Source organism: Phycodurus eques, chromosome 20 (genome assembly GCF_024500275.1).
Source record: "Phycodurus eques isolate BA_2022a chromosome 20, UOR_Pequ_1.1, whole genome shotgun sequence".
In the NCBI taxonomy this organism is placed as follows: Eukaryota; Metazoa; Chordata; class Actinopteri; order Syngnathiformes; family Syngnathidae; genus Phycodurus; species Phycodurus eques.
Genome location: NC_084544.1, coordinates 12,249,862 through 12,264,844, shown reverse-complemented (window position 1 = coordinate 12,264,844; position 14,983 = coordinate 12,249,862). Strand labels below are relative to the sequence as shown.

At 39.1% G+C, this 14,983-nt stretch overlaps 1 protein-coding gene across 2 annotated transcripts in view; it reads right to left on the bottom strand.

Annotated features, from left to right (window-relative positions):
- Positions 1 to 14,983, bottom strand: part of samd12 (sterile alpha motif domain containing 12) — a 91,548-nt gene that overhangs the window by 43,657 nt on the left and 32,908 nt on the right. For both annotated transcript variants that reach the window (XM_061665312.1, XM_061665314.1), the window contains one exon: positions 10,634 to 10,774. In XM_061665312.1, coding sequence (XP_061521296.1) covers positions 10,634 to 10,774 — 141 coding nt within the window. The remainder of the gene's footprint in view (positions 1 to 10,633; positions 10,775 to 14,983) is intronic.

The following is a 14,983-nucleotide window of genomic DNA, read 5'->3' as shown; positions in this document are numbered from 1 at the left end:
CAATAGATAACAGTCTCAAATTTCAATTTGTCTCATTTGTTTATCTCATGTTTGTTTGTCTCAAACTGCCCTGTAGTGCTTATTCTCCGCCAGAGACAAGCGCATTAGGAATGAATGACAACCATGCTGGACAGTTGTGTTTAATTATTTGGGGTTTATACGGTAGCATGTACTGATGATAATTTATAGATAATTTAATAGATAGATTGTGTTCACTCTAATTCAAGAAAAAAGAAAAAAAATGCCTTTAAAGCATAGAAGACTAATGGTAAAGAAATTACATACATTTGTTTTTAAGAATCCCCACCACGCATTCATGTGTTTTCATTGCATTGAATGATGTGGTAAAAATGTTATGCCTTTAGTTGTTTTACCGTACCAGTATATTCTTTTTTTAAACACTGTAAGTCACAATTTTAAGCCAAAGGCATTTAAAGTTACCCATCAGTCATGTCTGCCCTTAAAGTGAGAGATGTTAAAATAATAATGGATGACCAGGTGCGCTGCTGTGCTTTTGCTAAGTATGCTGTCATAAATCATCAACAGACCAGTCATAGTCCCAAAATGCATAAAATATATCATGTCCTTTGTATGTACCCTGTCATTGCTCAACACGCCTTTCAAAGAAGCTAACCTTGGCTGTTTTCGTAATGGGCCTCATTTACTAACAATGCGCATGCATCTTTGATGCGCACATCTGTGATTCATCAATATGTTTGAACTTGCTTTTGCGAGCAAATTTAGAAGCTCCTCAGACCATGCGTACGCACGAATAATGCAGGATCAGCTTCTGATAAAACATCAAACACACATCTTTTATCCAAGATGCATGACATATTGGAAATACAAAACCATAATAACAAGTTTAATGATAATAACTCAAACCAGGAATTTGCTAATGAGTTGACTGTCCTAAATAACAATGATAAGGAAACTTCTCATCACTTTTAACCTCCTTCCGTGCAGTATGTATATTATGTATGATGTTGTTACTCAACGAGCAGGAAATGCGATCGGACTGCTAGCTTTTCCAAGGCTTCAGTAGTCTAATCCCTATAATAATAATCTGATCCATTTTTTTATGTCCATGTGCAAATGTAAATCGATCAATTTGCACACACACCGCCGTGACGTACCTCCCATCGGCATGTCTCATATATTTTCTTTTGCTTCCAACGGTAATTTTGGAATAATTGCTGTGCTATATTTATTCCTTAGTATGTATTTTAACAACATATAAAAGTGTTTTTTTCACTGTGTGTATGTTTTGTGCCACAGTCTCTAATTAGATTTCAGGAATTTTTAAAAATAGGATAAAAATGATGAAAGTCATTAAACATTCTGGAGCCATCTCTTATGACTTAAAAGCTTGGATGGATGCCCTTTTATAGGGAAATAGGGGCGCGGTTATGCAGGTTGCAGCTTGCAGGCACTGATAATGAACTTTGATTCACTAACATACGCACGGTGGTGAGAAGAATATGGGCCGGTACGCGTGTGTCATGAATCTGATGTTGATTTTACATATACGCTCAACTTGTCTACAGAGTAAGAACACTCCTACACATTATTAGTGCATGAGGCCCATTGTTCTTATACTATTTTGTGATAAACATCACAACATGGAGTCCAACATGGACTAAAATAAGAGAGAATATTCTTCATAAGTCCTCCATTCATGCTGCGGTCGCCGTTAGCTATGTATACTTCATTTAGCAGACATTCCTTGACTAGTCTCTGTCTGATCTGTGAGAATAAGACTTTTGAATAGATGAGAAGAACAATGAATTTAGAAATGTTTTGATTTTAGATGAGCCAGTGTACAAAAGCCCTCAATTTTCAATTGTTATAACTTGACAACGTTAAAAGGGGCACGGACCGTTTGGGGGGCCCCTGGCTGACCGAGAGCAGTAACTTAAAGTAATACACATTCAATTTCAAGGTTGTGTAAATATTAAGCTAGGTAAAAAGTGGTGGAAAATTATGGATCTTAAATTACCCACAGGAACCATATTCTCACATTGTGGTCTTTGCTGTGGTAACGCTTTATTTGACCTGAATACAAACTCTCACAAGCATAGGGATTGCCATGACAACCAACTTAGTACAATCTTCTCCTGTAGTGCAATTTTCCTCTACTCCCCATTACATGTAAAGACAGTAATTCTGTAGCCATTGAACAGGCTGTTTTATGGGATGATGACAAGTACAGTAAGTGCGCTTAGGTCTATTGATCCAGATTTGTAAGATCATGAGCAAGCGCTCAGAAGCTGATGGCGTGCGTTCAGAAGTCGGCTCCTTCCGTGCTGTCTGGGCTCCTGTATGTCCGGAGTTGGTCAGGGAAGCGAGAGACGGCATCAGACTGAGTGGAACCAGTGCATGGAGCCAGGCAACTGATATAAGACCTTTTATTGCTATCTCATTTCACGCTAAATGAATGAACAGGGCTTTATTACCATGAAACTGTAGCCATCAACTTCTTCTATAGCCACTCAGAACATTTTCGACCCCTTGATATAAGTGGAGTACATTACAAAGGGCGTCCACGAAAAGCATTACAAAAGGACCACGTGGTACTGATCCGCACAGACGACGTAAAACAATAAAAACGTAAAACCGATCCGAACCGTTCGCAGGTGAGCCACAGCCTATTCCAGGTGACTTTGTGCTGAAGAAGGAGCTAAGCCGAAAGGCGAAGATCTCTATTACCGGTCGATCTACGTTCCTACCCTCACTGATGGTCACGAGCTGTGGGTCGTGACCGAAAGAACAAGATCCCGGCCGGATGCAAGCGGCCGAAATGTGTTTCCTCCGCAGGGTGTCCGGGCTCTCCCTTAGAGATAAGCTCGGTCATCCGGGAGGGGCTCAGAGTAGAGCCGCTGCTCCTCTGCATTGAGAGGAGCCAGATGAGGTGGCTCGGGCATCTGATTAGGATGCCTCGTGGATGCCTCCCTGGTGAGGTGTTCCGGGCATGTCCCAACGAGAGGAGACTCCGGGGACGACCCACGCTGGAGAGACTAAGTCTCTTGGCTTGCCTGGGAACGCCTCAGGATCCCCTCGGAACAGCTGGAGGAAGTGGCTGGGGAGAGGAAAGTCTGGGCGTCCCTGCTAAAGCTGCTGCCCCCGCGACCCAACCTCGGATAAGCGGAAGAAAATGGATGGATGGATGGATGGATGGATGGATGTATATCAACAAAATACCACTCACATTCACATTCACTCCTATGGTCAAAAAAGGAAAACGTTTTGATCTGGTTCCATTATCAATTTTTTTCATTTACTCGTAAAAATGGCTAGTGCTTTCACAACAGGAAAGTGATTTCTGTATTAATAAGATTGATAAATCAAGAGGTAAGTCCTTACTTTTCATCCCCGCGCTTAGGATTTAAGGTTGAAGTGGCTTTCATCTCTTTAAAGTTATGGTGAACTATGACGTCTAAGCTGGGGAACGGTTCACGGTTTTATGAAAGATATATATTCCACATTTATACCTAAATGGGGACAGAAAAAAAAACCCCACTTTGTCTAAGGTGTTCACTTTCACATCTTTCGGGCACTGAGCCATAGTTGAAGTCTCTGAGGAAGGAATCTCACTGACAGGAAATGATGAAAAATAATTAATTTGACCTTCCCTTGCGGGAAGTATAAGCGAGAAAGAAAAAGAGGGTGGAGACAGTGTAGAGCAGAGTAAGGACGGATGAAGTCAAGGGAACCATAAGGCAGAAGGGCTTTCATAGAGGCAGCGGTACTGACGGGAGAACTCGGCTAATGAGAGCTCTTGGCTCACTGTGCACCGAAGCAAGTCATCTGATTCACGGAAAAGCCCAAGGGAAGAACAGAAGTCAGACTGAGCGCCTTGAGTGTTTTCAACAGAAAGAACAAAAACATACTGTATACAGGACTGTATAATCCACTTCAGGGCAAGACGTACAGTATTTTGACCTTGCAGAGAAAATAAATAAATAAAAAAACAGCGAGTGGCATGACTGCCTTAAATACTGTAAATAATATTTGAATGATGTCCTTATTATGTCTCTGTCATCTAAATTGTGTTCTTTGCTTCAGGTTCATGAACAGATTTCCATTTGTAGTTCATCACCAGCGTCAACAGCAATTGCAATTTTCACTGGAAATAGTGTGCAAATGTTGGGATGTCAAGGAAACAAATTTATTGAGGACAGTAACGCTGGATAACACAGCACACCATAACAACTGTCAATTATGACATCACACCAATACACCGGACTCTTGGAATTCAAACGACATAATTCTAAATTCAACCACACGGCTCAAAAGTCTGAACAGGTGTTTTGCTTTGACTTTGGCTTCTGTGACACTTATTCCAAAAGAAGGACAGCACAAGAGGGCAAGTTACCGCCGTACCTATTTTTCCTTTGATTGTTTTATAATTAGGATTTTAAGTGTTTTTCATATGCATTTCAGCAACTATGACTTAACTACTTTGTTAGTGTCAATGCAACCTATTAGTTGCATCAATATATTTCTGTCCATGATGACACGGAAATGTCTTGGAGGAAAAGTCCAATATTTAAAAGAAAAAAAGAATGTGTTTCATTCTTTGGTCAAATTTGTAACCATTGAAGCTGAAGAAAAAATATTATTTTTAAACATAAGATTTGTTTTCATCTTTGAACTCTAGATGAGATGAATGTGAATGTCAGCATTGACACAAACTAAACAGCGCCATTGGTGCATGACGGTTGGCTCACCAAATGCTGTCTTTTGAATGACTTAAGCTGAAGTACAAAAAAGAAAGTGGTGACAAGCCAGTGGAAAACATTGGGTAGTTTTTTATTTTTTTTATTCCACCTCCTAACCACTCTGTTTCAGAATAGAAACTTGATCTCCTGTTGTGTATATGGTACTTAAAACAAGTGGAAAAAACAAATCAGACAGTGACAGAACAATGTAAGCGTTCATCGGCAGTCATGCATGTATGCGCCTGAAGAAATTGAAATAGTCAGTCCTCTCTTAACACTGTTTTGGTCTTTATTATAATATTTGCCTTGACACTTCACAATGTTTAGTACCTAATAGCTGCTGCTTGTCATGAATGGGTCTGTGCGTGTATGGTGCAGTTTGTTTTCACTGACAATGTCTACCGTTAGCGGGTAGACATTGTCAGTGAAAACAAACTTGACCACACGCCATGTTATTTCATGGCCTTAAATGACAATTTCAGCAGTGGTTTGTGTTATTTAATATAATAAATACACAGGTAAATGCAATTTTCAACTTTTTAAAGTAAGACTGTGTTATAACAATACATAGGCTTGGTTGGCTCCCATCAGCTTGTCTATTTTCCTGCTCATTTCCATTACATGAATACATGCATAATGCACATACAAATCATAATCATTACAACTTGTTCAATTTGAAATAAAGAATGGATATTCGAGTACTACGGGAAAAAAAGTAAAACATTTGTTTTAAAATAAACGTTTTTATATTTTTAATGAAATGTTAGAATCTTTGTCTACATTCTGAACTGCTGTTTACATGCCAGTGTTGTACTGAGAGGAATAATAGTACCCAGAGGTGTTGCTACAGCGTGGATTCAGCTCAGCTTTAGTTGATTAGTTTTAATCAACTGAATTCCTCACAATCAATAGAATTCTTCTTAATTATTAATGAAAGCACGAAACAACTCGAATAACACCCAATGGAGCATGGACCTCTGAAAATGCTCAACTGATGAAAAACTCCAAAGTTTGTTGGTGAGCAGGCAACTTCAAGTTATGAAAAGTATTTATAGTATTACATATTTTTGATTCAGGAGGAATTGAGCCATCGAAAACACAGTGACCTAACTAAAAAATAAAATAAAAATAATAACAATAATTTTCAACCTGCAACTTTTATTTCGATGTACACCAACATTTAATTGGTTCATCCGCTGGCTCAGCGCTTATACCAACAAACCATATGAATATTCATTGCATTCTAGTCGTGAGAAATACAAAGATTCCATAATCCTTGCCGGAATTTCAGAAGCCGACAAGCAAGCTTTTTAGTAGCAGTAACATATTTAGGTCTACTGTGGGCAAGGGTCAGATCCAATGTAGTATTACCACCTTCCAATCGAGTGCATTGTATACTCTTGTTTCATTTCGGTTCGAAAGGACTGTGTCTTGGGCATCATAGTGACCTAGTGGTTAGTATGTCTGCCTCACGTTTCTGAAGTTTGCAGTTTGAATCTCTGGTCCAGTTTAAAATGTTCTTCCCATGCTTGCATATTGGTTTTCCCACAACATTCATGTTGGGTTAATTGAAGACTTTAAATTGTCCATTGGTGTGAATTGTTGTTTATATATTCCCTCCGATAAGCTGGTGACCAGTCCAGGGTGTACCACACCTCTCGCCCAAAATCTAATGGGGTAAGCACCAACTCAACAGCGACCCTAGTGAGGATGAGTGCTATGGCAAGTGGATGCATGAATGATTGTCTCTCTTTAGTCTCGCTAATATTTTAGCTAATAAACAACGACAGTAGTTAGTACTTCTTGCTGACAAAACGCAAACAAGTTACTTTGGAAGTAATATTGATTTTACGTTTGCTTTCATTAGTTTGGCAGCCAAAATTCTTCCCAGATGAATACATAACAAACTTCACCAACACTTAAAACGTTGGCATTCCCAAATATTGAAAGGTATTCGGTGTGATTTGTTTCACATTCGTCTCTGTCACTCTCAATGAGTCTTTGTTTGATGAAATGAAGCATAAACATTCAGGCCGTGTCTACATGCACAGATTAGTGTGGCGTACTCTGAAAACCACTTTCATGGGGCGCCGTCATCTGTGTAATTCAAGTAGTGTTTGAGAGTAATGATTTCACTAGCCAGTTAATAGCATATTTATTAGCACGGGGTAGCAAACGCCGTTAATGGTCCTGAGCATGAAATTGAACGCAGAAAAAGTTGAAAATTGGATTTATTTTTTACGTGTAAAAAATGCAACACTTCACCAACTTCCCATCTATGCATTGCAGTTAATTAAGAGAGCCCGTGCAACCGTTCAAGGGTTTCGCACACACTTTTGAATGTGTAAAAGCCCTTGTGAAAAAAAACCAACACGATAATACAGCTCATCTTGCTTTGTCTCAGACCTGTCTGACGTTTGATGTAAATCCATAACTCACTTCCATTTCCCCTTGACATCTTGTCTCAGGCGAAGGAATATTGTTGTTTCAGATGGATACAGGCTTAATTTAAACTGTACAGCTCGTGGGTCTATCTTGCAAAATCAGACCTGCGAGAGGAAAAAAGCAATTGGCCAGACAGAAAGTATATCATGTTTTCTCATGAGATGCAGCTTTATTGCTTTCTGTTACCTATCGATCCTTGATATTACAATTTTTTTTTCATACTTGTTTTTGCTTTGTTGAGAATGGATTTTATTATGATGCCACTATCTTTTCAATTCCTGACTGCACAGTCTAGTTGTCTGAAAAGTTCTGAAAATGTAACATTCATATAGTTAAATTACAAAGCCTTTATTTCAGATGATGTCAAAGGACATAAGGCATTTGATAATTTAAACTAATTGTCATCATTCCCATTTTACCCTAGTCCGCTGATATTATTTCTTTGGGGAAGAAAACAAAGAATAAAATATGGAAAATAGCAGGAAAAAAAGGACAGGCACATCTGAGACTTGAACATTAATTGTATGTAGTTAAGCCCAAAACTATTAATACCCTGACCAAAGTAGTTAATCTTATTGTCTTTATTTTAAATCCCTGACAATTTTGAGGAACATTTTTAACACCTTTTTGAAGGATCCAGGTAGTTTAACAACAGTAATCTCAAATCACTGCAAACAATTAGGAATGTAGACCATCTGATGTGTCTGTATTCAGACTTTGGACATATCACTTTTTGTCCAAAACAATGGAAATAGCATACACAAAAAACAAACAACTGCGATTGGCTGGCAACCAGTTCAGGGTGTACCCCGCCTCCTGCCCGATGACAGCTGGGATAGGCTCCAGCCCGCCCGCGACCCTAGTGAGGAGAAGCGGCTCAGAAAATGGATGGATGGATGGAAAAAAACAAACAAACAAACAAACAAAAAACCTAAATATAATGTACACATTTTTAGCTTAGAGTTACCCACTCAAATTTATATAATAATAGTTTTTTTTCTTATTTATTTAGTATGAGTGCCACGTCAACACATCTTTGTCCATGCTAATTTTTTATTTTTTTTTCCATTGACGTAAAACTCAAGAGGCTGCTGTTGTCTGGGTTTGTTTGGCCTGTCTCAGATGACTGTAGCCTCACACACTTCCATGACAAGCCTCCTTTCTCTGTTGTCTTCGAATAGCACTGACATGGGGAAATCTAATTATTCCTGTCCTATGGCCCAGTAACCCTTAAAGGTTAATCACTGTCCGTCTAGCCAGCGATGTCTGGGTGCACTTCAGTAATTACAACACCTCACGCTCGCTTTTTTTTCCTCCTTCAGCCTTTTTATTAGTGCCCCTATATCTTGATAGATAATAGATGTCTCTCTCCTCCTCATCATTGCCATAGCGATATTGATCTATTTTTTCCTTGATGTGGATATGGTCTGTTTTTTCCGTTTTCTTTTTTTTCTACATTTGTTATTCTAAGAAGAGCAGCTATATTTTGTGGGCTCATAGACTCTTCGTATTGGATATAGAGTACTAACATAGGCTTTATCCACAGCTTAACAGCTTAATCTTGCCTTTTCATAAACACCTTTTCATAAAATAGGCTATGTACAAATGCTGGCATTTAAGGTATTGTATATGGGCTCGATGTACACAATGTTTTTGCCATTAAACTTTAGTATATCAAGATGAACTAGTGGCTCATATGTTCCTTTTAAAACTTCACAAAATCTGTTCCTTTCAAAACTTGGTCCCAAAGGTACGGTGACAATAAATGTACATGACTATACATGTACGCCTCAAAGTGAGCTGGTTAGCTGTTCTGTGAAATAACCAAATGAAATGTCTGTCACTCTTTACCCATAGTTAAGAGTAGAAGTATACAATTTATTGGTTTTACATTTCACTCATAAAAGTGGTGAATATGACCAAAAATCTGACCCTATAACAGATATATTTGCGTTGTTTTTGTGGGATTTTTGATAAATCCAATATGGGTTCCTTTTCTCACCACCTACCTTTCTGTCTGACATGCTTTTTCATCCCACCTACCTTCCTGATTTCCTCTCTGCTCGATCTTCTCACCCATCTGTCTTCTCAACTCCTTTTTTTCCCAATGCCTCATCAGCACCCACCACCGCCATCTCATTTCCCTTCTCTCTGGTTCAGATCCCAAAAGGTTACAACTCTTTTTGCCTCGAGCAACAACTCAATGTGCGTGTGCCCTGGGCATCGAAATATATCACTTTCTGTCCTACCTGCTTCCCTGCCCTTGCAAAAAAACAGCCCGAGAAGTGTCTCAAAACACAAAAGGATTACCTGTGCTCCCATTACACCTGTGGATGAGCTTCACATACAGCATTTCTTCAAATCAAAACAATGCAAACAATTATTCCTATAGCTGGAGGGTCGTTGTCTCCCTTTGCACACTTTCTATACATTTACTTTGTATTCACAAGTCAGTGACCAGAACAACAGGGAGGGAAAGAGGTTTCACACCCTGCATCTCTTCCAAGAATATTGCTTGATGACAAAGATTCCTAGAATGTGCTTTTCATGCCTGTTTTTTAAGTGTGCTCAAGGTGGTGAAATGGAGAGCCACTAGGTAATGGAGAAGGGCAGCTTACGGAATTGGAGAGGAGCGGCCACAGGAAGTAGACAACCACATGGTGACAGCAAGCGCATAGAGTGTCAACAAAATGATGAGGAAAATTTATTTGTGGGTTTATTTTGTATACTGACTTGAATAGAGTTAATGTACAGTCATATACCAAAGTCTTTGGACATTGTTAAATGTGTTGTTTGATTAACACGAATTACATAACGCGAAGGTCTGATGTAACACAATTTGGAAGGGCAGTCAGTTTGTTACCATCATCAGTTCATGCGTCATCCTCTGAAGTGTGTGACATAAAAAAGAGCTTCCACATGGTTTTATCGTCTTTACGGGCGGCAATCCTGCTCATTGTTACGCATAGACTTGCTGGCGAGATGATGTGAGGCAGCCCGGGGAAGCTTCTCTAATCGCAAAGCTGTGTCTCACATCTGTAGACTCCTATGCAAGAATACTACATAAACTTAAAGCTTAAGTGCAGAGATGGACTCTGACAACATCAAGAAGCCCCTTGACACGATTTCAGAATTCCGCACCGTCTTATGTACCAATTACACAAGTCTCTGATCATTTTCCACCAAAAACTATGAAAGGAGACCGTTTGTGGTTTTGTAACCGATTTCGATTAATCACCTCCTGTGGGCTTTACACCATGCAGCGACTGCCATGACTACAGATGGCAAGTATATAAATGGAGCTCTATTATGTGAATAGTTAGGAAAATGTGAGATGTCTTTGTGAGAGTAGCCACAGATTCCTTGTACTCTGTTTAGAAGCTTGTGTGAGCATGTTTATGATCACCTTTTAGGTGAGTGTGTAGTGTTTGTAAACATTTGGAAGAGGTCTTGACATAAAAGTTGACCTTGCGTGAGAAGTTGAAGTGTCCTAACTTCCTCGCGGACGCGGAGTTGCAGGGCCTGCTGCAGGATGTTCTGCCTCTCTGCTTCCTGGATGATGCCCATTCTCTCCAGCTTCCAGTCTGTCAGTCTCATCAGAGCCCGCCCTAATGAAGAAAAATTAAGGTTATTGTAAGAAGAAATTGTCAGGTAAGAAGTTCAAACGAAAATCGTACCAAAACAATAACAGTTAGTCTTGTAGCAGCACACACCACAAATACGGTGGACATGTAATAAAAAAGGCAGAAGCCTTATTGTTATCTTAGCATTAATTAATTAAAACAAGCTTTACAACTCAAGCAAGTTGTCAAGTTTCTACTAATTAACGTGAAGGACTTGATGTAAGCTCCATCCATCCATTTTCTGAGCCGCTTCTCCTCACCAGGGTCGCGGGCGCGCTGGAGCCTATCCCAGCTATCATTGGGCAGGAGGTGGGTTACACCCCGAACTGGTTGCCAGCCAATCGCAGGGCACACACCAACAAACAACCATTCGCAATCACATTCACATACGGGCAATTTAGAGTCTCCAATGTATGCATGTTTTTGGGAAGTGTGAGGAAACCGGAGTACCCGGAGAAATCCCAAGCAGGCACGGGGAGAACATGCAAACTCCACACAGGTGGGGCCGGGGATTGAACCCTAGGTCCCCAGAACTGTGAGGCTGACACTCTAACCAGTCGGCCACCGTGCCTGTTTCATTCTTTTTGACACATATACTGTAAGTATGTTTACACTTGTAATGTATCAACTTTGTCTCGTAAAAATAAAACTACGATTGCTTTAGTATTCTGACTTAAGACTTACTTGATATTGTTGTACTGTATTTAAAGACATTATCATAATATAACATTCTGCCTTTTCTTTTTAAAGTGTCATTAATTTAACATTCCTTTAGAATGAACAGTGCTGATGTCTGAGTCGGCACACATTGTCTCCCATTATCATTCCCAGATAGAAAAGTAACACACCTGAAAGATCTATGCTGATCCAAAAAAAAAAAAAAAAAAAAAAAGCAACAACAATTATTATTATTATTTTTTCAATAGCAGGAGATTAGTATGCTATAATTTCATATATGTTGACTCATTTGTTCAATCAATTGCAGCACATTACAGGAAGGAGAGCCCTTTTTAACATTTTGCTATGTAATATGATAGTTGGGGAAGCTAAATGCCTAATGTGTCGTTAAGACATACAGTAGCTGTGTTCCGCCAAGTTTCTACAACTGCAAGAAGCCCTTTTCGATTCTATACAACCGCACAGGGAGCAAAACAAAGTTAATGAATACCAATTGGCAATGAAAATAACTATAATACAACAAGAAGGTTGTTTTAAAAAAAAAAAAAAAAAAAAAAGATACAATGTGAGTTGCAAGAATTAGAGTCCATATTATTAACAGTCAAAGCTCAACATGGACTTACTTTCGTATTATTTCAAAAACTGTAATCAACTTTATGTACCCTTTAAAACTTTTGACTTGGTCATCTAACACTTTTAAAAAAATTAATACATAAATAAAATTCTAAATTCTCAATTAGTTGTCTTTGCAATGTTGAGGAATTTAAGATGTTCAAGGTGACACATGAATTTAAATTCGACATACGTATAAGTACGTATTAAGTACTGCACAGGTTTTGATTAATCAGCCCTGATTGCTTGAGTGTCAATTTCCTCCCTGACGCACCCAACAAGCATCAACTGGTAATTTTTCAAACCACAATTAATTCATTGTGCTCTGCATGGCAAGATCACAAGGCGAGAGGGGCGGCGAGAGTTCATCGAGGGGAACAAATGATGGAGAGCGAGAGCGTGATGCTGGAAAAATACATTGCATATGGGAGAAATCCAAACCCGCCCCACAGAAATCCATGAAATGACCACAACTTCTTAATATTATACTATGTGGTGGTGGCATGTTATAATTGTGTGTTGGAACCACAGAATCAATAGCAACTCTAAGTCCATTAGGATCATTTATTGAGGTGGAGATGAAATAATTGATTCAACAATGTAACACAAAGTGGCGGGGACCGATCCTTTGTTTAATAAATTCCCATTTAGATGAATTCACAGCTAACAATGCTTGTAGAAATGAAAGTCGCAGTTGGAATACCGTATATACAAAGTATTTTTTAAATCCATTTAATACATTAAAAGTTGAGAGGATGTGTCATTTGCTTTTCATAAAAATGGAAAGTGGTGCAATTGTAATAATAATGACATAGGTGTTTCCCTGCGAATGGCTGGCGACCAGTCTGGTGTACACCGCCTCTCCACTAAAGGCAGCTGGGGTAGTATCCAGCTTACCAACAACCGTCATGAGGATAAGCGGTTTAGAAAAAGGATGAATGGAAGAAGACATGGGCAGTCCAAAAAAGACAAAGACAATGCGATGCAGGAAGTGGAAACAACATTGAGACACATGTGAACAGGGAATAACCCCAGTAATAAAAACATGTTGGCTACTGATGATGACCTGTGATCATTGATGGATGAGGGATGGAGGTCCAAGATACAGTGCCATGAAAATGTATTGGGTCCCTTCTCAAATCCTTCTTTTTTTTTTTTTTTTTTTTTGCATCATTTGCCCACTTTGTTTCAGATCATCAAATGAATGCCCCAGTAATCTTAAAATGCAGTTTTGAAATGGTTATTTTATTAATGAAGAAAAAACAAACTATTAAAAACTACCTGGCCCTGTGTGAAGAAGTAACTGCCCCATAAACCTAATAACTGGTTCGGCTACCCTCAGCAGCAACAACTGAAATCAAGCGTTTTCTGTAACTGGCAATAAGTCTGTCACATCTCTGTGGAGATATTTTGGCCCACTCTTCCTTGCAGAATGATTTGAATTTGGCAACACTGGAGGGTTTTTGAGGATGAACCATACTACAGCCTTTCTGATCTTGATACCTTTTTCAGTGCTGCTCATCCAAGTTCTCAGGTATTTGAAATCATCTATCACCGTCAGCATAGTAACACAGCTGCTAGTACCACATCAAAATATGCATTAACAAATATAGGATCCAGAATCGGCTGCACGGTGGACGACTGGTTAGAGCGTCAGCCTCACTTCTCCTCACTAGACCCTAGTGAGGAGAAGCGGCTCAGAAAATGGATGGATGGATGGGTCCAGAATCTAATCGGCACATTTATTCAACATCGTCCTGTTCACTGAATCTTCATCTTCAGTGTGTGAGTTCAAGAGAATGATGAGGGTGTGCACTTGAGCAGAGTAGATATGAATACCAATCCATGTTTCAGTGTGGACAAATTTGATTTAAAAAAACCTGATTTTTCACCTTTAAAAAGAATGAACAGTAAATACAATTATGGTGAGTTAAAGAAAGGCTAAGAAGAGACAAGATCAATCCTGGGATTGGAAACATGATTAGTCCACACAGAAAGACCAGACAGTCGATTCATACCCCAAACCTCAGAACTGTGAGGCCGAAGTTATACGAACCACTACCCGAGCATGCATACGTTCCTTTCCTTCCTTTCCTTTGACATACAATACCCGAGTAAAATTCATCTGCAGATAAGCCAAGCACATTACCTCCTGAAACAAATCCCTTTTAGAAATGGCATGCCATTAAAATAATGGTTCAGTTGCAAAAGGCACCAAAAAAGATGATGCCCAGAATCTATTTAATGAGAGACAGTAATTACACACATCAAGGTGGCTATGCAAAAAGGGTCCAACTAAGGAAAAAAAATAACGTGAACATTTTCACTATGCTAGTTCACTTTACTGACCTTGTCAAATATATGCATTTGTGATCATTATTTCGATAAGAGTAAATGCTGCCCAGCGAATTCTTGTGTGCTAGCATAGTAAATGAATGGAAATATGTTGGCTTTATCACCTCAATTTTCTTCTTACTGCTCCCCGCATTTGTCACTATACCTCCACTATCATTTGTGTAGTCAGATAACTTTTTGACTGATCATATTTATCAGTCACCCATAGAATGAGGTAAACAGCTTCTTACAGTTTATTTTAAATATACATGATTTTGTTTATTCAAACTGCCAACATAAACTGCCCCAGCTTGCACTGAATTTTCAACATTTGTACATTTATTTACTCAGATTTTCATCCCCGGCTTTCTTTTCTTGGGATAGAGTTAAAAATGGGAATATACCAAAAGCAGTCTGCTGTTTTGTAAAATCCCCCCCCCCACCCCCCCCCCAACCAAAACCCAGAAATATACACGAGGAAAAAAAATAAGATACATGATCACATAAGTACCAGATTAATGAGCGGTGTGTAGGCAGCAGTGTTGCAAGGAGGCAGATTAATCTAGAGCC